The 27,277-nt window shown below is 40.1% G+C and overlaps 1 protein-coding gene across 2 annotated transcripts in view; it reads right to left on the reverse strand.

Moving 5' to 3' along the window:
* Acvr1 (activin A receptor type 1) overlaps window positions 1–27,277 on the reverse strand; it is a 121,284-nt gene that overhangs the window by 18,351 nt on the left and 75,656 nt on the right. For both annotated transcript variants that reach the window (XM_026401468.2, XM_026401469.2), the window contains 4 exons: window positions 13,175–13,438; window positions 10,857–11,068; window positions 7,271–7,370; window positions 3,417–3,563 (listed from right to left, as the gene is read on the reverse strand). In XM_026401468.2, the coding sequence (XP_026257253.1) occupies window positions 3,417–3,563; window positions 7,271–7,370; window positions 10,857–11,068; window positions 13,175–13,438 (723 nt within the window). The remainder of the gene's footprint in view (window positions 1–3,416; window positions 3,564–7,270; window positions 7,371–10,856; window positions 11,069–13,174; window positions 13,439–27,277) is intronic.

The following is a 27,277-nucleotide window of genomic DNA, read 5'->3' on the forward strand; positions in this document are numbered from 1 at the left end:
CAGAGCAGAGCCAGAGAGGGCTGTGCCCAAAGCTACAGGACTGGCTCACAGGCCAGCCCCACCATCCCAAACTGGGTGACCTTGCCCAAGTCACATAGGGTCTCCTCCAGCTTCCTCATTCGTAAGATGAGGGTAATGGCAACGTATGTCAAGGGGTAACTGTTAGAATAAAAGCAACACTGCATGTAAAATGCGTGACCTGATGCTTCACACACAGTAAGCATTTAAAAATGGCTGGCCACTAATACATTTTAAAACAGCCCAGAGTTCAGTCAAAACCATAATAGCAGCTTTTGTAATTTAATATTTTTTGAACAAGTTGTTTCCTTTCCTTGCATCAGTTTTAAGAAACTAGGACTGGTGGAACAGTCGGGCAGTGCCTGTTCTGAGCACAAGACAGCTCTGGAGTGGGGAGGTGGAGATGGCTGCACAAGATAGATGAACTCAGTGCCACTGCATACTTCGAATGGGTAAAGTGGCAAGTTTTGTGCTATGTATATTTTACAACATGTTTTTCAAAAGGTATAACACAAGACTTTGGAGTGAATTCTCGTATTAAGCAACTTCTGTAGTTTTAGTAATGAGGAAAAGAATGCTCAGAAAGATACAACTTTGATCCCAAATAAAACAGTGGGCCTCTAACAGTGTCCAGAGTAGAAGCCAGTCTCCCAAACTCCCAGACGACTATTGCTCCTATCATGTGACACAGTGTTCCCGTGGTCACTTACCTGTTAAGTGCCACACTAGACATAACAGAAGAAAGAGTTGAAATTCAAACCAGTCCATTTGAAAAATGTTATTTTATAGGTTTGGCTAAGGGAATGAAAACTGAGGGCCCAGAGTTTTACATACACAGACAGATACATAGAAATATACATAGATAGAATTTAGTTATGTATTTTGGGGGACTTATGGGTGGGAGGGATCATGATCTTATATTCAAACACAGCATGTAAGCCAGGTGTGGTACCATGCACCTGTATTCCCAGCTAGTCAGGAAGCTGGGGCAGGAGGATCACTTGAATCCAGGAGTTCTAGGCCTGCCTGAAACACAGCCAGATCCTGTCTCAAAAAAAAAAAAAGTCTATGCACAAAAGGCTATCTGTTTCTATGATCTTTCTTAATTAGAAAGACTACACAATCCATATGGCTGAGATTATAATAAAGGTAGAAAGATCTTATGAATTCAGAATTTCCACAGATCATTAGGTAATAAGAATTGGATAATGTTTTCCCCTATGTGATCACACTAAGGGAATCTAACTTCTTATATTTGAATCATACTGTAAAGGTACCTTTCAAATTTTCCTTGTGATTAAATCCAATTTAATAAATATTTTCTGCCATGTGCAAAGTACTGTGTTTAAGCACTAGGTGTGAAGGCAAAAGCAATGCAAAAGATACTTGTCCACAGAGTACAATGGCGTCTATCATAGGCAATTTAACTAGAGTGCATGGTTAAGAGACCATTTGCAGATTACAACAATATTTGGCATATTTTGCACAATGAGTCTGTGAGCTCTGTCAGTGGGGATATGTGAATGTGCCCTTCCTTCAACAAGTCTCAGACCTCACATGCTTCTTAAGGGTATGTGTACCTGCTTGTGAAGAATAATTCTGCTATTTGAGAGAAATATTTTTGTATGAGATGGCTTTTAACACAACTAACTCAATTTGTTCTAGTGGAAGAGAGAGAAACAGGACATTCAAAGGTTATTTTGACTATAGACAAATTTTCATCTCATACCCTGACTCTAGACTCTAGAAAGCAACTGGTCTAGCAGACCAGTGCAGGATACAAAACTGCAAGATAGAGTTAGGTTGCCCAGAGTGATTCCCAGCTCCCCTATTCAACCTCCCTGTACATCAGCTGCTTCGTAAATTAAAACTGGAAAAATAAGAAAAACCTACCCTCTTATGGTTGTAGAGAAGGTTACATGAGAATATGCACATGAAGCACTTAGATCAATGGTTACTGCATAGTAACTACCCCTCACTATTTTTGATAGTGTTCTTATTGTCATTACTGTGGTTACACACAGACATCTAACGGTAACACATGGCAGTGTGTAAAAATAGACCAGAGTACAACATGAAGCTGTGCACAAAGCACAAGCAATTTTCCTGGGAGAAACTGGAAGGGAACTGAGAAGTTTTAATGGAGGAAGAGGTGATTGTAGGATGGGAAGGGGACAGTGGGTGATCAAAACAACATGCACAGGGACAAAGGGCCCTCAGTGTTCATGGCAATCCCAAGGAATGGCATCTATTGGTGGCAGCAGAATGTGGACATCTTGGTAGTTAATGCTTAAGAGACCACAAGGAGGCCCAAAATAGGGAGTCTTGAAGGCTGGGCCATTAGTCATAAATGTTGTAGGCAGTTTGGGAACCGTCAAACACACTTTGAGCAGAATATCTCTGCTCCTCCGGGGAAGACAATTCAGTGTGGCGTGAGGGGCTGGAAACTGGTAGCTGACAGCAACAGTAGCACTGGGGAGGATTAGGTGATGATGAGGGCCCCAGAGGGAAGGGAAGGGGAGAAATCAATAGCAGAAACTGAGACAGTTCTGAGAAGAAACATCGCGGCTGCACCGAAGCTTTGAACAACCATCAAACCACTGTCTGAGACACTTAATTAGGATTTAAATACTAATTAATAGTAGTGGAACAGAAATACATTCTGGCATGGTCTTCCTATACGTCAGAGCTAATCCAATAGCCACAAAGCAGCTGACACTATGCTATCAGGTTAAAGAAGCAGGTGGCATTCTCCCTCCATGTTAGTGTAAACACATTAGGAGAAATCTTGCAAAGTTACTGAAGTCAATGGCCCAAGGAATAGGTTCACCCTTATACTGCCATTGCAGGATTTCAGTGGGCACTTTACATATTTCACAAATGTTGCTAAGCTTTAGTTTCCAAATTAAAATGTATGCTGAATCCCTCTGGAAATCTGGTCTTTAAAAATGATGCCTAGTTTGAGGGAATGTGCATTTAATTATGGTGTCCCTGGGAGCTGTGAATCTCTAGGAAAGAATCCAAAGATCTTTCTTAGTTTGATTCAAGTAATAAATATTCAAAAAGGGTGGGGTAAGTAGAACAACCCATGAAGCCTTGAAGTGAACAATACAGGGCAAATTTTTGTTGTTTAAATAACGATCTGCAGATGTAGGAATAAGAATGAGCAATAACGGATTTCCTTTTCATCATCCAGAGAATCTTACAACCTAACTTATTTGCAGATTTACACAAGAAATTGGCGTTAAAAGAAAATTAAACAGTATATAAATGCTGAGGCTCCCTATTTCACTTTTCAAGAAAGACTCTCAAATTCACATTCAGCAAAAGAAAGTGGGCAAATGTCACCAGTTCCCTCTACTTAGACACAATTAACTGAGGGGCATCCTTGTACTTACCTAAAATATTTTCATGCCTCAGCATCACAGTGTTGTACAATTCTGTTTCCCTGAACCATGACTTCTCGTCACGGGAGGAAAAGATCTTCACGGCGACATTTTCACCTTGCCAACTGCCCCTCCACACCTCACCATACCTGCCTTTCCCTGCGGAAAAGAAAAGAGGAATCGCTGGAGGGTGACCCAGGAGAGGCAGCCAGCCTGACTCCTAAGAACACACCTGTGAACCTAGTGTCTGCAATCCAATCCCTCCCATTACTTGCCATGGAAACTCAATTTGGGACTATCAATACCACAACCTTTTGCCTGTGAAGATATATAAAAGGTGGATGGAATCTGCCCAACCCAAAGTGATAATAAGCTGTCATCTGTATCTGCATTGTACACTTGGCTATTAATTACAATGCTTAAATTTAAATTCCTCTACTGAAAGGCATAAAATGCATATGACTTTCAAAAACATATGCAAGTTCTTAAAATCTGGATCATGGTATGGATTATTAGATTTCAATGTTATGCTAAAAGCCAAAAAAAGATATGTGTAGCTGAATTTAATAGCTTCCATGGTGGCTTCCTCTTACGGAATCACCATAGGCATTTACTAAGCATACAAATCTGAATTTATGTATGCATTTTTTCACAAAAAAAGAATATTAAATTTAAGATGTGTGTTCTGCAGATTAGAAACAAAGATAACAAAACACAAGCTACATAGGAGATCGTCAACCTCACAACCACCATCCCTACAGGCTTTCTTGGTGGAGGATATACTTCTAAAGAGGATTTGCAGTCTTAAACACATAATCCCACAACCGTTTTGATTTCTGACATTGGTCATGGGTATTTGTTTATTAGACAACCCCTGCAATGCCACAAACCCGGTATGCTGAAAAGACCACTTGAAGAATACATTTTTAAAAACACAGTGACATTAGTTGGGGTCTGACCTGTCTAGTCTACAGTCCCCTCCTGCCAAAGTCATATACGTGTCAGTTGTCAAGGACATGTTCACATTCTCTTTAATTACAGGTAGGGGTGATCAGGGAGTTTTGGGAGGAGGTAATTACCTCAGTACTATGGGCATCAACATAAGGTATAATCAGCCTGGGCAACAAAGAGGCAGGAGGAGATACAACTTACAGGGGAGTGGGGATTTCTGCATAGACAAGTGGTGGCTGGGATCACAGAGTTGTAATAAGCAGCTATAGAACCACCTGCAGTGCAGGAATATAGTCCCTGGCTAAAAAATGAAGCCACTGAGGAAGAACTCAAACATGGAGAGAGCGCAGATCTGTCCAAGTGACACCCCTGAAATATCTTCAAAACCACTAAATCTAGACTCCCTAGGAACCAATGTTCCCATGAAACCCCAATGATTAATCCAAAAGAAAGTTAAAAGAGGCCAATAGGTACTCACTGTGGGCCACTGTTGGGTCTAATTAATAGAATTCTGTATTAAACAGACACTGTTTAATACAGAACTTTATTAATCAAATCACAGCAATTGCTCAGCCCTTGTAACTTAAGACCAGGGCTAGAGCAAAGATGCTACAAAATCGGAAGCCAGAAAAATGATATGCTAATCTTTTCCTATCTACAGTTCCATTTTGTATTTTTATTTGCCCTTCACCTGCATTCTTTCATTAGGAAGGAAAGAAAAACAGCCCAAAGAATTGTGGACATAAAGTCGCTTCAAATCCTTCCTTTTTTTCCCTCCACAATAGGGTAGATAGATATAATTAAAATAGAAATCAATTTCAATGAATTTCAAATGCTTTTGTCAAATGTTTTTTTTGTCAAAGCAATCACAAGCAGAAGGCCCCTATAAAAGTGGAGTTTTCCAAAAGCCCTGGCCAGGTGCCCCCAAAGGAGATCCTCAAGGCACCTAAAATTTGGGCATTTATCGACCTGATCCAACTTCATGTGGTTTTTGAAACACAAATGATAACACGCTACCCATGCAGTTTATCACATATATTTTTATCCAAAGCTGTACCACATGAATGCACATCACTGCTTTCATTAAATCTTTAGCACCAACCCAACAAAAATGTAAAAATTAAATTCACACTATCGCAAAAAAATGCTGAAGAACATCTATAGAACAAGAAATCATTTATATTTTTAAAGGTACAATATTATTTGGCCCTTCAGACTCTGGATCTAATCTCTGCCAACTGTGAGGGGTAAGCAGCCCCAGGATCGGAATAGAGGGTGGGTGAGACAGGTGCACATCCCCCATCACTGCCTTCACACCATTATGCAGACACCCAGGTTCATAATCAAACAGGATGCTGGTGAGTATAAGAGGACAACTCTGGTTGCTTGTAACGAGCACATCTGGGGTTTTTCTGGCTTCACCTGCTCTATTCTCAGTCTGCTGTGCAGGAGACAGGTACAGTGGGAGACAGTTATGATAGCTTCAGAACTAAAGAAAAGTGAACAAAGCTGCTGCCCATCACCCATGTGCCTCAGTCAGCAGTCACTGCTCTTCCTACTTCTGTGGATCCTCTTTTCGAATCCTGAGCTTGGGATATCCCTCTTCCCATGAAAACACGAAGAAAGAAAACCCACAGGATAACTGCCAAGGCAGTGGATGACAATCAGCCACTTCCCCAAAGGATGAGAGGACAGGCACCCCAAACTGTCTAAAGAAACCCTGAGCACTGGGAGGAAAGTAGAGGTGGTACTAAGCCATTATCACTACCGTAGCCATCCCTGAATGGCATCTGAAGGGGTAATCAATGAAAAACATCATGCACCCTGCAAATACACACACCCCATGTTAAAACTAACAAAAATTAGGACTTTAAAAAAGCATTTGCTAGGCATGGTGGTACACACCAATTCCAGCTACTTGGGAGCCTAAGATAGGAGGATTCCAAGTTCAAGGCTAGCCTCAGCAACTTAGTGAATCCTGTCTCTAAATTAAAAAAAAAAAAAAAAAAAAAAAGGTGGGGGGCTTGGGATATTGTTCAAAGCTAGAGCACCTCTAGGTTCAGTTCCAGTATTGAAAAAAAAGTTTTAAAAAGCGTTTTACACTATTTTTCTGTAGAACAATATAAAACAATAAGTTAATCACAAGTTTTGACAAAAAAAAAAAAAAAACCCAATTCCTGGGAATTGATTCTGAGAACTCAAAACAAAGAAGTGATATGTGCAAAATCGTTTTTCAAGTGGTACTGTAAACTCAACCAGTGGATTCTTAGAAACACTTTAAGACTACTTCTGATGTATGCAAATACACAAAAGCTATGTGAGCTTAAAACTAAAAAGGGGGCATAAAGTAAATCATGCTCCATGATTATATCAACATAAAAATATGTTCCCATATGGGGAAAATGAAAGGCCATAAAAATGCACATAGCTATTGTAAATAAAGGAATTACAAAAGTACCTTTGGTAAAATTTCGGTTCTTTAAAAACCTTTAAAAGTACTTTTTTAAAATTTTCAATTGACATATAATTATACCCATTTATCATTATTTTTCAAGAAAGGGGGAGAGTGAGAGAGATTAGAGACTTGCAATAAACAACTTCACTATCCAAATACTGACTTACCTTGGATCATTCCATACCTGCAGTAGGGGACAGTCATCATCAATTCACTTTTCAAGCATTGCCACCATCCCAAAGGGTTCACATGTAATGAAAACTTTGACTGGGTGTTCTCTACACTAGCTACAACCATCCCACGCCTCCTGAAGTTTAGTGAGCTACGTGTGTGACATCGCCTAAGTTTAATAAGGAAGCAATAAGCACCAGAAGCAGACTTTGCAAGTTCTATCCTTCTCATACCACCACAGCTAACATTACCTACTATTCACCCAAAAAAGGGGGGGGGGGAGAATTACCGACACACTCCAACAGTGTTATCTGGCGAGCCACTGTTCTTTGTACCAGAAAAGGAAGACCAGAGCCACTTCCTGATGTACACGAATGATCCAATAAATCCTGTGGTTTAAGACAGAGAAAAAGAAATGACTGAGTGATGGCTCCTGGTTTCAAGGGTTACAAACATGTTGCTGTAACTCATGTGGAAAGTGGCAATCCTGGGCACATGGCCATGGGCCTGCCTGCAAAGCTCCACCAGAGGCAGGATTGGTTTCATTTCTTATGAAAAACCAGAAGTCAGCCCTCTTCCCGATGCCTGGTAGATTTTCCTGAAGGATAAGCACCTTTCTGACGACCAGAGTTTTAGAGTAAAATAAATAAATAAGCTGAGCAATCTAAAGATGCAAATCAAAAGGTTTAAGAAGCAGGACTGAACAGAGAAAGACTAGCAATGGAAAAAGAAGGGTATAGGATCCCTTCAACTCCAAGAGTTGGGTATAATTTACCATATTCTGCTCTGCTCACGAAGTATCTATCAAATGATCCACTTTAGCTACCATACTAACAAGAAAGTCTAATTAGGAACAGACAAATTGGGAGTCTGAACAAACAACTGTCACACTGGCCATGGAAATATCCATTCATTAACCATATGATTAAACTGGTCCACTCAAGCAATAATGGGCTCCCTGGATAAGGTTACCTTTTAGTTGGGTGAGGAATAAAAGGATTACTAAATTAATACCTATTTCTCATTTTTTTAAAAATGTGAATCACAAATTGGAGGGGGGGTGGCGAGACAATAAAAACACAAAGCCAGGGTCCCAAATTGACTCCTGCAAATGAATATGTTGGCAAAAGGATTCCTAGATGGTTCATTCATAGTTTCCCTTCTTATTGTCAGCATAAACCAACAAGCACAAGTCTTTTGGTAACAGATGTAGATTATCTATAGTAAATAATATAGTGCCCACAGTGACAGTGGTAAGGTTGCAGTAATGTTGAGCTAACACTCTCCAAGTCTCTTCCTTTCTCAAACATTTCAGCTGCCCTATTAAAGCAATGCATCGATTTCTGTGAATTTCACCTTCTTTACTTCCTCTGAGAATCACTGCAAAGTACTGTGGATCAGCAAAATTACCAAAAGCTGAATATCCAACAGAAGAAATTCAGAACCCTTAAAAAACCACTCAAAAAAAAAGATAATCAACAAGAAAAATGAGTGTAGATGAGGTAGAGTTCATGTGCTGTGGGGGGGGGGGGTTTCCCGTCTATTCAACTTTTTTTTTAAGAACAATAATTCTGAAAATTAAACTGCTAAAATTAAATGTGTTGCTTTTTCATAATGCACAATATTAGTTCTAAATACAGGTTTATAGATGAAAAAAATCAACTAAAGACTAATAAGTATGTCCTTTAATCTGGGATCTCAAGACTTCTTTTCTCAACATAGGTAAGTGGTAAAGTGAGGGTGCGCTTTGTTGAATCACATCAAGGAGGAGACTGCTTAAATAAGCAAGTATATAGACCAATAAGGACAATTTGTTTTAAAAATTGTGTAGGTTTCTATGTTATTATATCGTGATATGCTGTCAACTGACATGGCTGAGTTTAGAAGACTGTTTTGGCATGTACTCTCATTCCTTCAAAATCCTAAAAGCTATTTAAATGGTAATTTATACTACTAGATATTTCAATTATTACCCTTGATAATTAGTTATGTTAGCAGCTCTGAGGAATAAAGTTCTGACTAATCTATTTTAGAATCTTGCTTTGATGAAGCTCTGTCAGGATTCATCCTTACATCTTCTTGCTGCTAACTCAATAAACTCATTTAATTTTCCTTAAAGCTTAGAATGGAGTTCTGAGTAAATTTCTAATGAAAATTTATATTTCTCTACTTTTCAAAACAAAATGTCATTATTTCCTCTTCTCCTAGTTCTATATAATTTAAATAGATTGGTAAAGGAAAGCTACAAATGTCTATTTTTGCCCCTTTTTCATACAAAAAAGTACACTTGACTGGCAGCCCAGGGATGGGGCAGGTAGCAAGGCAAGATGCTTCCTGCCTATTCAGCCACCATCCCATGTTCTGGTGACTCAGTAAGGTGGATCCTGCAGTTGTCCACGTGCACTACCTGGTGCTACAAAAACTGATGTTGGTGAAGATACATGTCTCCAGAAAAAAACGAAGCTGCAGGGCAAGCCTAACTGCAGAACTATCAGGCACTTTGAAGCTTGTCTCTAGCAAAGGAAGACTTAATACAAGATGAGATGGATAATATACAGGCATGGCATTAAATAATACTGAGTCATATTAGAAAGATATTGCCTTGATTGTCTTTCAATTCAATGGATTATGACAAAGAATCTATTGGTACTGCATGTCTTTCACACCTCTTTTGTACCATAAATTTTTGCCCTTATCAAAGTAGGTATCAGATATAGCACAGTATCCATGTAAATAGTATTAATTATTTTTCTTTTATGCTTTATGGTAAGCTTCTATTTACAGCAAATGATCTTCTTTTTCTAAAGTTTAAAGTCTCTTTAAAATTAAAATTTGACGCTGGGCACAGTGACACATGCCTATAATCCGAGCAGCTCAGGAGGCTGAAGCAGGAGAAGTAGAAGTTCAAGGCCAACCTCAACAATTTAGCAAGGCCCTAAGCCACTCAGCAAGACCGTGCCTTAAAATAAATAATAAAAATGGCTGAGGATGTGACTCTGTGGTTAAATGCTGTTGGGTTCAATCTGTAGTACAAAAAATTAACAAAATGAAATTTTAAAAATAACTAAGGAATGCAGCCACTACTCATGTTGTCATTAAAAAAATACAAGAGTGATTATTAAATGTATGAACACAATGGTTTTCATATTGAGTAAATGTATACGTAAAATACACATAAGATTTTGAAAACTTAGTTCAGAAACTAAAATATCTCAATTATTTTTATTGATTATAGGTTGAAATGATAAAAATTACATGTGTTGGGTTAAATAGACTATCAATTTCACCTGTTTTACTCTTTTGTTTTATTTTACCTTTTTAAGGTAACTACTTTAAAATTTAAAATTCCATATGTGGTGCACAGGTTTCTACTGGTCCACAGGGTTTAGCCAAATGACTGCACTCCACAAGGGGGCAGCACAAGAGCACGAAAAATTTAATAGCTGCTTTTTTGGATGTCAAGTTTTAAAGTCTTAAATTATAGGGTGTTGAAATAATCTCAAGGGAAATTGATTTTTAATATTAAGTAAAAGTGCTTCCTTTAAAAAGCACTTTTACCGCTAAAAATAGAGTAACAGAATACCAACTCTAAGCCCTCCAAAATTACAGGCAACCAACCATTCTCTGTCCCTTTTTCTTTACCCCTTACCCCCACAAAAACAATCTACTAAAATAAATCCCCTTTTCTACTTCTGTATCTACATAACATGGATGTTTTCATGCAAGGGAGACAAATGCTACCATATGCTTGCTTAGGAAATAAGTGACCAATGGTGTGTGTGTCCATTCACTGTTTACTTTTCATGCCAGAAATATGGAAGTGTCTTCAGCCATCTTTATTGTGCTTTAGATTCCCCGTGGGGTCACAAACTCACTGCTAAAGTGCTGTCTCCAACATTGGTAGTGATGAGCCCTTCAATGGTGCCGTACTCCACATCTCTGGGATTGAGGCGTTCTTGGTTGCGCCTTTTAAATTTTCGGAGAGCCACTCCCAGCAGGCATGCTAGAAGGCATACTGCAAACACTACAGAGAGAATAATGAGGCCCACCTCCAAGTGGAAATGCTGTGTTCCAGGGAAGGACTTTCCTGGAGATGGGGGAGAAAAGGATAATGGGCTGTCAGAATCACCGTTTCCTTGTTACTTAGCATAACCATAACCAAGTAGCTCCTGATCCTGACCACATAGTCTCACAAGACACAAAGTGCTAAAACTAAGATACTTCTCTCAATACCTGGCCAATAGCCCAGCCATTTAAACCATCATTCAATTAGACGTAACTGGAGTTTGAAAAAAAAATTCCACTGAGAATCAACTGTATTAATTAATGTGTGTGAAAGTGTTTTTAAAATGTAAATTACTACACAAATCTTGATATTACTCTTATTTACTTGGATTTGGTATATAAAGATGCCCTTACAGACACTATACCGTAATATCCCTGTGAGAAAGTGCTATCTTGGTTAAAACCAAATTACCCCATCTGTGCTCTTTCTTCAATATATCTTGAGAATGTCTACTGCTGAATTCTCATTGATCTTTTTACAGCACGATTCCTGTCTCAGAAGCTATTTATTCATCTGTGCATTTAGTCACCTACTCAAACATTCATTCACTGATTCACTCCCTCGTCCAGACATTATTACAGTACCCATTCAAGCACTGGTGCATTCACTCAAACATTTCACCTATCACACATGCAGATATTCACAATGGATCTCCACTTGCCTACTGAGTTAAATTATTATTATTTTTTTTTTTTTGGTTGGACAGTGAAGGTCCACACTTTAAGGATCCCCAAACAACACTTACCTCTGAATCAGACCCCTTATGACATTATGTCATAAGTCCAGCCCTCCTGCACATCTGCTTTACCTGTGTCCATGTCCTTGGCCCCTTCAGCAATGCACTCTCAAGCTGAACTTCCTTTGTATATTTCTCTAACTTTCTAAGCCCAAACAATGACTTAATGTACACAATCTCCCATGGTACGTGTCATTTGCATGATCAAGTTTAAAAGTAATCAAATATAACATTGAATTATAAATATTGTAGCCCCTCAGATTAGAAAATCCTTAAATAAAGACAGTCAATCTTCTGTTAAACCTAGAATCTAGCAGAGTGTTCTACAGAGAAGGAACTTCATACATAATCATTGTTATGTGAATGCAGACCTTTCTTCATGTCTTTCCACTTGATGAATGAAAACTTAACTCACAGTGCAAGAGAAGTACCTCTTTAGTTTTAATATTTTAAATATCTGATCTCTCATTTTAAAACCGTTTATTATTCAGCCCTATTTGTTTACCATAATTGAACCCTTTGTATCTGCCGTAAGGTCATCAAATCTCTGTAATGTGATCCCTTATCAGCTTTTTTTGCTTTTCTGACTCTCCCGTTGGTTGTTTCTAGCAGTGAATCCTCCTAGTAGTATCTCTTACTCCTCCACCTTTTGTGTTTTTTCTTCTTTTTTGAGTGCAAAATTAAGTAATTATACCTATTAAAAATGTACTATGCATTAAGAGAATAAATTTGGCTTGGAGTGAGTCTATGGTAATACTTGCAGGGGCTTGACAGTCTAGGGCTCATTTAATGGGAAAACAGTTTCAGAGCCCTGGTTTCCAGAAGACAGGAAATCTGTAATGAATACACAAGAGAAAGGATTCCACATAAACTACAGGGTTCGTGAGAAATCTCATCTGGCTTCTAGATTCAGCCATAGCTGGAGAATCAGATCTGGGAGGAGGTTAGGGAGTCCGTTTGCCAACTTCCTCATAAAGAGGAAAGAGCATTCCACTCAAGCACAGTTTCTTCTTCCCTACACATGTGGCCTAGAGATGAGTGTCTACTAAGTGGAATTATTTCAGAAATTATAAAAGATATCACAGCCCCTTAATAGAAAGTGGCATAGAGAGCTGTACACCCATTGGTGGTGACCTAAAGAGAACGGATTGGTCAATCTCTTCCCAGAGTGGATGTCACCTTAGTCACTTTTTCAGATATGTCCATCTTCCTTTTGAGATTCTAAAGGGCCATGCCTCTTTCCTCCTCACCTAAAGCAACCTTCTATATGGCTCATCACCTTGGTTCAAAGAGTAGGAGGAGAGCCTCATGCCTGCAAAGATCTTTAACCCAAACAGATCAGGACACTACTAACAAAACCCTCATCTAGAAATAGAAAAGTGCACGGGGACCTTTAGTGGGCAGCTGGGCCGTGATGTTCCTGTTACACCAGTCCCCTTGGCAGCACTCCACGGCTTGGCCAGGTGATGGCGGGGTCTTACAGGTCATCTTCCCTTGCTCATACACCTGGAAGCAGCCTTTCTGGTACACATGGAAGCCATCATTGATGCTCAGGGACGAAAAGCACTGCTGGCCTTCACAGTGGTCCTCATTCCCACAGGAAAGGCCTTCACACACACACATGTAAAGTTTGGGGTTGACCTTGGGCTTCTCATCTGCAAAGGAGAGAAAAGCATGGGGAAAAAAAGAGATCATTGTCTGGGTTTCACTCCCACAGAGGGAACCACAGTAGTTTTTCCAGGACCATTCCAAACACATTCACAGAGCAGAAAGTCATCACCATTATGTCCACATTTCATGGCCTCATCACTTGATCAACTACCAAATAGTCACCTCTCACCCTATGAATGCATTTATATAAGCTGAAACGGGTCCATGGAGTTCTGGCAAGGAGGTTCTCTCCCTGTGGCTTCCATGTTACCTCCAGCTTATACCCCAGTTTTTGCATCCAAATAAAATGTTTTGCTGGAACACAATTTTCAGCACCTTAACTTTATTCCCCAAACAGTTCCTAAATATATGACAGCTATTAACACCAGTTCCTGCTGCAAAAATCTTCATTGATGAGTAGAATACGCAATACTGACTTTGCTGTTTCAGAACCTGATTGCTTCAGAATTATTCTTGTATAATGCAATCTATAGCTATAAATCCAGGTTACCAATAATTCCAGTTAGATGTCTAGACTAACTTTTCTATAGTAATAACACTCACATTTTTACATTGATCAAAATGAGAATTCAGAGCCACTGCCTAATTTTCAACTGTCAAAAAAAAAAAAATGGGGGCACCCAGCATCCAGGATGAGGGCACAAGGAGACAAAGGGAATGGAACAATGTTTGAACACTAAGGCTAACAAGTAGGACCAAAGGAATATCCCGCACCTGGTGAGTCCAGGTTACAATGGAAGGAAAGATAGAAATGCATTGTAACAGAAGTACACTTAATCAGACCTCCTAATTGTCTCTTTTTCAAAATACCCATTTGCAGTTCCATTTTTCATATCACTCTTTTCCCCTCCCTTGTTGGAATGATAAGTTTGAACTTGCTTGTTCCAACCGTTTCCACTAGTGGGCAAAGAAAGAAAAGATACAATGTAAACAGCCAAGTACTAGAGACCACTGATTAGTTAGCTAAGGCTACTTTCACCAAAGCACCGTTCATATAAGGAAATTCAGCTTGCAGAGTACCTTCCAAAGATCTCTGGCATAGACAGGCTGCCCTCTAATCCCTGAACCCTCAGTTGTGGGTCTGTAAGATAACTGCTTTCTTTCTTAAAATAACAGGTCGGGTGGCTGTGCTTTCAAGAGAAGACCTGAAGGTGAGGTCTTTGAAATGTCAAGTTCATTTACACAGATTTGTGTGGGTGTGTGTAGAGATGTGGGTTATCTCAAAAAGAGAAAAGTGTTCTTAATCTTTCTTCTTCCCTCTTCAAAGAAGTGGAAAAATAGTTCACTGCCCACTGTCATGTGGGTGCCTCGTCCCACAGAGTAAGTGCATGCAGACACACAGACACAGCCTTCTATTTATAATTGACTTGCTAGTTCTTTTGAAAACCACAAGGGGCTCATCCAAAAAGCAAAGACATGCCTGAAAGCAGAAAATCCAAAATAGTCGCTGACAGTGCTATGTATGTCACCAGTCTCACCCCTGAGAATCAAGAGCCCTCAGACATTTTTAATGAGCAAAAATTTTAATGAGCAAAGAGATAGTTTTTATTTTCTCTGAGCAGAGAAATCCAAAAGAAACTCCAGCACCAATCTATTTCTATGAGGATAAGAAACATATATATCTGCTGACATAATCCGGCAAAAAGTTTACACTTGCCAAAACAGAGTTGAAAGATAATATTTCCAGGGAGTCTAGACATGCTCACCACTCTTGAATGGCATGAAGCTGGACTGAGGGCTGCCAACTATGCTGCCCAACAGGTGATGGTTATTTGGAAGGAAAAGGATGGGTGGGGTGAGTTAATGGTATCATATTGATTTATTTCTGATCTACAACAGGGAAATGAATGACTATATTCTTAAGACTCAAATAATACAGTTGATACAAATTTGAAACGTTTAAAAACTAAGTGTTTTTAAAAGATCAGCCTGATGTGGTAATACACGCTTGTAATCCTCAGCTGAGGAGGCTGAGGCAGGAGGATCACAAGTTCAAAGCCAGCCTCAGCAACTTAACGAAGCCCTGAGTAATTCAGAGAGACCCCATCTCTAAATAAAATGTAAAAAGAGGTTGGGGATGTGGCTCAGTGGTTAAGCACCCCTGAGTTCAATCCCCAATATCAAAAAAAAATTTAAAATTCACAGATGTCCACAATACCTAAGGAACACACAGTAAAAAGTGTGCCTGCTGACTCTGGATTGGGGATGAAGAGTTAATGTTGAGATTAAGAGGTAGAATGAAAATAAAGTAAGGGTGTAGTTATTCGTGGACTAATAATAGATAGAGTACAACATACTCAACCCACTGCAATAAGGTTCATGAGGAAGAATAGCAACAGCAAACAAGTAGTTCTAGGTTACAGAGGGCTTTCTCGCTCTTGATCCTATAGAAATGGACGGTCTAGGGGCTAGGATGTCATTCAGCATTATACTGCATACTTAGCATGTGCAAGGCCCTGAGTTCAACCCCCAATATCACAATCAATTAATAAATAAATCAGTAAATAATAGAAATGGATAGTCCAGGGCTGGGGATATAACCCATCTAGTAGAGTGCTTGCTTTGCATGCACAAAGCCCTAGGTTCAATCCCCAGCACCACAAGGAAAAAAAAAAAAAAAGAAATGGATAGTCCAAGCTACCAAAGACTTAATGAGACTTTATGGCTGTAATTTAAAAAAAAAAAAAGCAATTAAAAAAATAACAACAATAATAGTTTCTCTAACATGTTCTCCAACTGAACAGTTTTTTTTAAAGTAAAGTATTTTTTAATTTATTTTATTTGATTCTTACTTTCTAGAATTATTTAGACAATTTGAATTGGGCAATTAAATCTGCTGAAACTCTCATTAGGTCCTTACCAAAAATTAAAATCAAGTGACCTATAACTCACCTGCTCTCAGACAGAGATAGGGCTCTAACCTGCCATTGGAAATACTTTTAACCTTTAGATAAAGTGATCTGGGTGCCAAATGAACACTTGTAGGCACTAGCTTCTGCACTGGGGTCCATTTTGGGGGTTTGGAAATTTTTTATTATTTTTTTTTAATTTTTTATTTGTTTTAATTACTTATACATAGCAGGAGAATGCATTCATGCACTTTGATAAAAACATTGATGGGATATAATTTCTCATTTTTCTGGGTGTACATGTTGCAGAATCATATTGGTCATGCAGTCATATATATATATATGTATGTGTGTATATATATATACACATACATAAATAATGTCTGTTTCATTCTACTATCTTTCCTATCCCCACAGCCCTTCCCCTTCCTTCCCATCACTTCCCTCTACCTAATCTATGGTGACGTTATTCTTCCCCAGTGCCTCCTGCCTTATTGTGAATTAGCATTGCATATTAAAGAAAACATCCAGCCTTTGGTTTTGTGGAACTGGCTTATTTTGCTTAGCATGATATTCTCCAACTATTTACTGGCAAATGCCATAATTTACTCATCTTTAAAGCTGAGTAATATTTCATTGAGTATATATACCCCATTTCTTTATTTATCTAAGCATTCAGATGCAGGAAGGGTCACTACTTTTCTAAGGTTTCTAGTTTTTTTGACAGGATGTGTAGAGAGTCTGGCAGATATTTAGACTGTAACCTAAAGAATTCTGCCAGAAGACAGCAGCCTCAAGTGCATACCATCTTCAGTAAAATTCAACTTACTGTGCCCACTTCTGCAATGTACACAGGCGTGAAGCAACACTAGCCTTAATCAGATCTCATGGGATCATACACTAAGTCAAAGAAATTCACTCATTTATTAAATACTGTCTTTGGATCTTCCATATACTTCCATAATTGTGTTCAGAAGACCAGGAGGCTGACTATCTTTCAGTTGGTGATTCTTTGCAACAAGATATCTAAAACTGGGATTTACATATCTTACCTTCCATACTCAGGACAAAATAAAAAAAATTCAAAAATAGAAAAAAAAGCAAAGAAAAATGACTGCTAATGAAATGTAATAATCAACTTAATCTCTGACAGGGAAAAAACATAAGTCGAGTCTAGCAGTTAGCAATACAAAAGTACAAGACCATCACGACTTTCTTCCCATTTTGCTCTTCACCCAAACTTTTATCTTTTTAATCTGTACATTCCCATATAACTAATGAGCAGAGTCCTTCATGTATGGGTTTTTATATACATGTAAATATAAAGAAAGATCCTAAATTCATAAAAACATAAGAATTACCCCCCATACACACACACACACACACACACACACACACACGTCAAATGTCACCATGGCAATTTCACTGACAGACGGGGTAAATCTGAAGAGATGCCAAAAGGATTTTCTGAGCTAGGATTATTAAATCAACAAAGAAAGTTAAAAACAAGGTAGAATATTCCCAGATACTGGTATTCACAATTCTTAGAAATATAGCAGGCCTCAAAATGTCCATGACTCAGTTTGTCTTGTCAAATTGAGGAGTCACCATAACACGTGTGGGCAGGGCAGCCTTTGAGGGCCACAGAGAAGAGTGTGTGGATCTCTAAGCTCTTGGGCTGGGATATAAATATAATATACATCAAGAAACACCACAGAATGGATAATTGTGTCCTGTGAAGGGTTTTCCACAGCACAGACAGGAAGCACCATATCTGATATGAAGTACTTTACACTTGCCTGTGCAAATAACCAGGAAGTGCCCTGGCAGAAGGCAGCAAGTCTACTCTACCTAATTGACATTCATTTAAATAATTCAGTAGTTTAAATGTCAAGCCAGAGGTATTCCCTCTCTGCAGAGCTCACCCACATTGTTTGTTCTAGAAGGCACCTCCCAGCATTACTCAGTGTTATGGCTGGCTCCATATGCCCTTTGTATCACAGGAACCAGGGCCGTGTGAAAACACTCACAGCCTGGGCTGGCTGGGAAAGGCGGTGAGTTCTGACCACAAATGGAGGCTGCCTCCTATAGAGAGGGAGGCCAAGGAGTGGGGGAGGATGGGGACTGGCTCTGCAAACCAGAGATGCAGGCTGGGAATCCCAGCAGTTTACCACGGCCAAATCTTTAAAAAGATTTTTCTTGTTCTGGGCAATACTCAGCTTGCCATCTGGACACACCTACCCTAAGACTAATCCTAGACTGGCAGAGGAAGAGGCAGAGCAAAGAGCATCACGGACTTTCAAAGACGGTTCGTAGTCTGGGATAATCCTGTATGTCACAGTAAAAGTATTCATATTTATATTTGAGACTTTGGCAATCTAAGCACAATACTATGGACTTATCTATTCCCACCTGCCCAGTCATGCACTCTATAATGCTTTAAGGCATTTAAACTGATTATCATTCTAAATGGTGCATAAAAGCCCACATTTCCCACTAAGATCTTTCATACAAGACAAATGAGCAAATGCTACAAGTAAACCAGCCTGTAGCTATGATCCATCCTTGGGTCAGCAAAAGAAACAAGCTGAATTTTTTACAGTCTTACCTCAAAGTAGCACATATAATAATGCAGTAATTAGATTGTAATTATAAAAGTCCAATAGCACAGAACTTACATTGGCTAAAAATGGAGCTCCAAATATTCCTGGCCTTCTTCCAACCATCTAAACAATTCATTCACTTGGAATGGCAGTTTATATTAGGTTTATAGATTATGGGACTCCTTCCATCATTTTCTAATCCGGAACACAGTTTGGCACTTCTCCAGAATCTGCAAGCATTTGAAATCTCTGGCATTAAACAAAGGCTTAAGGAAGGATTTTGTAATGCCAGGTTTCATTGCCAGCAAGCCTGCTCCTAAGACAGGAGCACAAAGGTCCATCCGGAATGCCTAGTGAAGGGCATTTGATCCTCTGACAAGAAGGCAGGCTATATGCTCAGGGATTAAATACCCCAAGTGCCCAGATGCTTTCTCATTATAAACACTCATTTAGGGAACTCACTTTCTTTTTCCTTTTTAATCAAAGAAACTGATACTTAATAAAGTTGTAAAGCCAAGAAGAAAATGTACTCTAGGATTATAAAAGAATAGAGGCATTCAAACAGACAGCTAAAAACTAGAATAACAACAAAAATGTCTATGATTTTGAACTCATGATGCCTCCACTCCAAACATTCTCTTCCCCAGTATTCCCTAACGCAGTGAATGGCAGCCCCATTCATTCACCTGCATAAGCCTGATTCTCGCTGCCTTCTACCACTCTCAAGGACAGGCAACAGCCTAATCCTTGCCTGCTGTTTAGCATCCTCTTCAGTCCCTGGCAGCTCTCAGAAGACTTCTTCATGCTTCAGGATCCAAGGCCCTGTAGGTATAGAATTCCCTGCACCCTGAAAGCTTGTCTCTACCTCTCATGCTGCATTCACCTGGTCAGTGCCTATCAACCATGCACATCCTACCTTGTATGATATTTCCTTGAGCAGACTTTGTTCACGCACCCAAAGGTAAAGAAGAAACCCCCTTCAGAAACTCAGGTTTGTGGAAACTCAGGTTTGTGTCCTTATGGCTATTGAATGCCCAGCCCTTTCCTCTAGATTGCAAGCACTGTGAAGGTGGGTACTGCATCTGCCTGGGTCACCATTACATACCCAGCCACGGCCTTTGTGCCTGACAGAAGTACAAGCCTGAGGCATATTTGCTACAGCATGAATTTTCTCCTCCCAGAAAGGTTTCAGAGGTGAGAAGAGACCTGATGCTAATTTTCAGAGCCGACTTGAGCCCATAAAGTCTTCAAATGTCAGCACAGAACTTAAGGCAAGGCTTAGTCACCAGGCCAGCATGTCTGTGCAAACCATTTCTTCCCTAGAGAGGCCCGCCGTACCATCACATCTGTTCACTACTCTGGGCTCCCATGTGTGGCAAATTAGTACTTTTTGTGGTACAGTAGGTTTTTCGTTAGCTTGTTTGTTTGTCAGAAGAAAGAACTAAAACACAAGAGTTCCTAAAATAAGGAACTCTAATACATTCTAGAACAGCTGGGCTTCTGTGGCTGGTCTTCTTTGGGCTGGCTGCTTGGGGACTTTGGGCTACCATAGTGCTATGGTGATCAAGATCATCCACACACAATAAGTGCCTTCAACACCAGTCAGCTTACAGAGATGCCTGCAGCACTTGGCTGCTCAGCAGAGGAAAAGCTGCCCCTGATCTTTGCTGCCATTTTTTCCCCCCATCAGTACAATAACGGCAAGTTCAGCAGGGAGTGGGAAAGAGCGAATTACATCATGTTCTCCTCTTGCTTTGCTGAAGGTGATAAGGATTCCTAAGTCATCCTGCATTTGAACTGCTGAAGCTGAGAAAGAAGAAAAAATAAAAAAAGTGCCATCTGTTTATTTTGTGTCTGGGCTGACTCCTTGTCTCTGAAATAATCCCTGTAAATTAAGCCTATTACAGCAGCCACACCTTCTATTTCAAAGCCAAAAATTTAGCCCGTGTTCAAGTGACTAACAAATTAAACAACACTGTGGGGTAATGACCTAAGACAATATTGGCCTGTCTTTTCCATGGTTTTTTGTTTTTTTTTTAATGATTCTCTGAATGCTGTACAGACTTGGCTTTACCACAGCAATGCCTATGACGCAACTCCTTAACATAAGAGGAAAGTAATGCCCTCTGTGTTTTGTCTTTAAAACTTCTCCAAATGAGGCTTCACAGAAACAAATGATTACAACGACTGAGGGGAACTGCCTACTGTGGAATATTTTCATAGGCCAGAAAATACTCTCTCCTCCCCACATATAACAAGCAATGCCCATGTCTGAACAAAGCTCCAGTTCTAGGGAGAATAACAGAGCCAGAAGGAAGGCAAAAGCAGTTCATTCTAGTGAGTTATAAACAGTTCAGAAAAGTCATTCCTTCTCTAGGTTTCCATCTATTCACCATCTCAGGCTGGAAGCTCTGCTCACAGTACAGGAAGGGGAATTGCTCTTGGCTAACTCATTTTTGGTGTGTTCCCTTGTCTCCTTGGGCTAGCCAGGGAGTACATGGCCTACCACTCAGAGCTTCCTACCTGGGCTCTGAATTGAAACTTGGTTTCATAGGAAACCTTAAATAAAGAGCAGAACAGCAGAGAGGGAACCACCAGGGCCTTTAAAGCCCAGCTCTACACCTCTGTTTCTCCTCTCCTGCCCTACTCCACCCTTTCCTCTGGGGTTCAGGGACCGACCTTCACAAGTTTGCCAACCTTGGATCTAGTTACCATCACAAGCCTTTACCACACCTCCACCCTTTCCGGAAGCTTTCAAACCACACAGATAAACCCTTCAAATGCTGGGCAGGGTTCCAGTTTGTTTAACAACAGTCTTGGAATGCAGCCTTAGGCATTGTGGCACCCAAATCCAAAGGTGAAAAGGCCCCTAATTAGTGAAACCCCCCTCTTCCCTAGCTCTGTACTCTACCCTACGCCACAGAAAGAGAATGGAAGGGACATGGTGATTTCTAGACTAGCCCATTCCATGCTAGATGAAACCACAGGGAGTAAAAAAATTAAAAGAGTGAAAAATTGGGGCACAGTCCAAGCTTCTGCTACTGCTACTTCTCTATCCCCGACTCCCCAATCTACTTCTCATGGCCCTGTCCCGTCCAGAACTCCATGAGGGGCTAATGAAGCAGGGAATCCCATGTCCTCAGTCCCATGACTGCAAGACTGTAATGCCAGCCCTCATCACCTGACCTTTGCTTCACATATCTTCTTACCCCTATCAGACTAATTAATATGGTCCAAAAGAACTCATTAACTCCAAACTCAACATATTTAAGAAGATTGGCTGATTATTGAGAGAATAAAGATCCTACAGCCACTATGAGAAGTTTGAGTTTGGGTCATTTTGAGCTTATTCCTCTTCATTCAAGTCCAAAGAAAAGCTCCAGGTGCCTACACTCTGGGCAGAAGCAGAATGCATTTCTTCAGAGGGCTGGGAATTAGAACTGGCTTTCCAAACACACCATCCCTGTGTCTCAATCTCTGCGGCATGGCAAGCCATTTTCAGCTTCCACAGTCATATTAGACCCTGACAGAAGAAAGCCAGCTAAATCTGAGATGTGTCACGAGGCCACTGGCTGGGAAGCAAGAATACCTAAACAAACCCAGGCCAGAGCAACAGGCAAGACTTTCCGCAGATTCCCTTTGGCTTCTGTAGCTGCAGATCACTCCCAGCCTAAAGATAACCCAAGTATCTATGAAGGGTCACTTTTAAATAGTAGCTTTAATACCACCAGTCATCTCAGAAGTATTTCCTTCCAGAGCCTGCTTCCATCCACACTGTCATGCCAAGCCTGTCCAACAATGGCAAGCCCAGTGAGGAGAAGAAAGTCCAGAAGGAAATGGAAGGAGTCCCAAAGGGGAGCAGGCAGCTCCTAACATGCTATGGTTCTATTAATTCTCCATTGCACCCCCACATTTGGTCTACTGAGAAATAACCTTGCAAAGAGACACCCTGTAGAAACTATCTACTGAACACTGGAGATTAAAGACCAGGTATAAAATGAAACTAAATAGTTTAATTCAATGCCTCCCCTTTCTGAAGCAGATGCAACACAAACCATGGCTGGCTGCCATCCAGGAGTTTTTTAGGAAAACATCCCCTTCCAAGAGGAAACTTACACCTCTCAGTGTACTGGGCCACTGTTTTGTTGAACAAGGGAACTATATGGAGTCTTAGGACACACTGTACAAACACAGCCATTGTGGCCACCCACTAACCACGCAAGTGTCAAACGGGACCTGCTCAAAAGCCTGCTTTTTATTTTGGGTTTTGTTTGTTTTTATTTTTGCTCCCATTTAAGCAGGGACAAAGTCCCCAGATCTTCCTAAGAATCATTACAATCTGCTCAGCACCTCACCTGCTGTCTACCAAGTGAGTCCACACTGTCCTTCAAGGCAGTCAGCCAGGGGCTGCTGTACCAGGGACAGGTGCTCAGTGGGCTATTTTCAGTTGCTATCAGCTCAATCGGGAGCCACACATGCTCAGGAGGCAGCCGAGTTTTGGTAGCAGTTCAAACTCTGGGCAGCCAAGAGACATACACCTTTCACAGCTGCTACGGCAACCAGCAGCCCAGCGCTCCTCCCAAGACCGGAGACAGGCAAACAGTGTAACCTGCCCAGCCAATACGCTGGCAAGCAGGCTGTACCTCTCGGCTCACTGCCTGGGTTATTCTGAGCGGGGCTTATTGACACTCCATGGCAACACAGGAACAAAAGGCCAGCTAGAAGGATTGAAGTATCTTGCAAAAGTTGCTAGAAAAGTCAGCAGCCCAGGCTTCTGTTTTCATAATAAAGTTAGCAGTGGATTATTATTAGGTAATCCTTGTTTCGCAGCTGTCGTCGTTATTTGTGAACTACCTGTAATAAAGTTCTACTTTTTGAACTACAGTTTGTTTTTGTTTGCCACCATTTAGTTGCTATAGTTGGGAGGAGTTTGAAAATGAAGCATGTGGTCAGCCTGCCCCCAAACTGCAGGAGAACTAGTTTTTCTCACTCCCTTTCCTTCTATTCTTGACATGACCTAGGATCCACTTCCATCACATCACTCTTTCAAAGCACACAAATTGCCTCTACTTAATCTTTCACTAGCTCTCCACTGCCTTCAGAATACAAGACACAACACCTCAGGCACAGGGCTCAGCCTTACTTGCAGGTCTCAACTCAGCCCTAATTAATCCTGTCTCATGACTTGGTGTCCCCCATGGTCTCTGGCCTCCACCCTTCCCCTGCCTGAAATGTCCTTCTTAGTCCCTCCTCCTCTGCTGGTCTAAAGCCAGTTCATCCTATAAAACTCTGTCTCCCTGGACTGCCAGCCCCAGCCCCACAGGAGTCAAAGGTATTCCTTGTAAGGAAAGTATTAGTACCATGTGGTAAGCCAGGCTTCAAACAACTGGACTATGACTCATTAATAGCAAGAACTCCTTCTTGCTTACACAGACATTGCCAGTGCCAGCCAGTTTTGACAATGGTACTTCATTTGAATAAAATCTACAGGCAGGGTTATTATTTTTTTAAAGTGCATCTCACCATCACATCCCCGCAAAGAAGTTTCCATTCTTCCTTTTATTCCTTCTCTACTTCCCACACCTCCCAAATACGTATCTCCTTGGAAAGTTCATGTTCTGCTCTAACCCATAACAAAGAATTAGGCTCAGCATTAACCCTGGCTCTAGGAAACACCCTCTCTCAGGGCTCAGATTCAGCTGATAAGAATCAGGCAGCAGCTGTTACAGTGTTATGACCAAGGCTGGGAAGGTGCAAATGTAAACTTCCCTCTTCCTCTCAAATCACTGGCTTGGAGAGACAGGATGGTGGGGCTACATGAAGTTGTGAAAAAATAAAAGGTTCTAGGCCAGGGTTGTTGGCAAACATACCAGAAGACCTAACATCAGTGGTCACAACCTTCCCCTTAGGACAGCAGGAACTTCTGGAAAGTGGACTCTTTGGAGCAGACCGAGGTTGTCTTTTTTTAAAAAACTGGGTTTTGACCCATTCGTGGGTACAGAAATCAATGTAGTGGCTCGTGACTAGGTTTCTTTCCATCTTTTGGAGATGAAACTGAATAGTGTTAAGGAAAGAGAAGAACCAGGAGCACATTGAACAAGGCTAAGAGTAATTACTATTTCATGAATCTATCCTTTCAGATGTGTGTGGGTCCCGTATGCACACTGGGTCCTAGTCTAAAATGTTTCTAGCTATGAGTCACAGTCAGAAGTTGGGAAGCCAACCCACCCTGTGTCTTACACTATCTTGGAATGACATGAGTTCTGAGTAATTATGACTATTATAAATAATCATTATCTGGGGAAGTTTGCTTGAGTTCATCTTGAGCTTCAGAGGGAAGTTACAGAAGGGCTAGCAGCGTTCTGAGGGTTGTAAATTAATTTTTAAATGTGTTTTATTTTTCCTATTTTTCCCCCTAAAGGTGAAAGTTACAATCCTACATGCTTCCTATTTTACTAGTTTTTCTGTAGAGAAAATGGCATCTCTTACTCTTGAGACCTGTCTAAAGGACCCATGGCTCTCCACACTTAATTACGAGAAAAGCGTTTCATAAGCTTGTATGTTGAACTTGTTTTCCCAGCTGGTCAATGCCTGATTTTGTTTGATTTGAATTTTTAATGAGTGTTACCCACTCCCCTCTTACACTGTCCAAGATAAATAGATAGATAGATAAATAGACAGACAGACAGACAGATTATCTACCCACAGTGGAAACAAACATTTCCCAAGAAGGAGAGGCTAACAGAAAGCTTTGTTTTAGCTCTCCTTGCACCAGCTCATATATAATCACTTTATTACATAAGAAAATATGATGATGATAATAAAAAAAATCTTAAAAACGTGCAGCTCCATCCAACATTTACAATTTAAGTTTTTGTAATGTTAAATAGCCCTGCACATCTCATCTGTCCCGTAATCCTCACAATTACCCTAACAAGACAGGGGGTTTTGTTTTTCTTTGCTTTCTTTCTTTTTTTTTTTTTTTTTTTTTTTAATGTGTTTGGATTGGTGAAAGCTCTTGCTTGAGGTTACACAGCCAACAAAAAACAATGTATATTAAAGAGTGGTGTTCAAAAGCTTCTATCATTATTTTTTGTTTGTTTGTTTGTTTTTGTGGTGCTGAAGATTGAACCCAGGGCATTGCTTGTGCTGGTCAAGTGTTCTACTACTGTGCTACACTGGTATATCCCCAACCCTAAGAGCTTATGTCATTATTAATCCTCTTCAAATTTTCATTTGTGTGTGTGTGCGCGCGCGCCCTGAGTTAGCTACATCTACATTCATTTATGTCCGGTGCATGCTAGAATCCAGCTCAATCCTGTCTGTTTGAGAGGAGAAGAGAGTTTGTAATAGCAAATGACAAGGCCCCTTCAGCTGGGTTTGTGTTCTTTACTTCTCATCTCTCCTACCAGTAATCATTTTTCATGTTCATTATCTACCCAACTCTAGCTGCAGGAAGAGTTTTATTTGCTTTCACAGAGAAGAGCACTTGAGTCCTAATTACCTGTATATTCTTCCCTTCCTTCCCACTAATAAGACTGATCATGTTCTAATACTACTATTATGCCACCAGGGAGAAGACAGAACCTCTGGGTTTGGCTTTCCTTTTGTCCCTGAATGCATACAGGTGAAGACGGTGACACCAGTACTTCAAATGGAGTATTGCTTCTTTGGAAATATTTTAAAGCCAAGACAACCAACATTTTGTAAGATTTATAAGTCACAGTTAGATTTTATTATAGCAAGGGAGGTTAGACTTATGCAGAGTTTTGTTGCAAGAGATTTTGGTCTGTCTTAGAGAAGACTGCTAGGTCCTAAATTATTTTCTGAGTTAACTGGATTTTAGTATTTTCAAAGCCATTGCCACTCAGACTTTCCAGCCCAATTACCCAATGAAGGAAGGAAGGGGATAACTTCAATGGACTTTTTGTTAGGGTCCACAAAGGTGCCCCTCTTTGCCACTGGGGGGAAGAATAGAATAAGCCTTTCTTTGAATTTCTCATTATTGAGGATTCAGGAAGTTCTTGAAGGGGTGATTGAATGTAAAAGAAGCATCTCAGTGTTAAATTTGTTGCTCTCATTTCTTGTTACTATAATTTATCTCTTTTGTTCAGAATAACTTTTTTTTCTTTACCATATCATCGAATGAGAGAATTTTTTTAGAAAAAAATAAGTACTAATTAATATGGGAAATAATAACATAAGGCGATTGGCCCAATAATTCACATGTATTAAGCAGTCAATAAATAAATAAATAAATATATATTATGGGCAATCATCAAAGGGATCGTTACAGTACACAGTATTTTCTGTATTTGGAAACAAACAAAAACAACAACAATTAAAAAAAAAAAAAAGAGTCCCTTTTTGC

Source organism: Urocitellus parryii, chromosome 1, assembly GCF_045843805.1.
Source record: "Urocitellus parryii isolate mUroPar1 chromosome 1, mUroPar1.hap1, whole genome shotgun sequence".
Classification (NCBI taxonomy): Eukaryota; Metazoa; Chordata; class Mammalia; order Rodentia; family Sciuridae; genus Urocitellus; species Urocitellus parryii.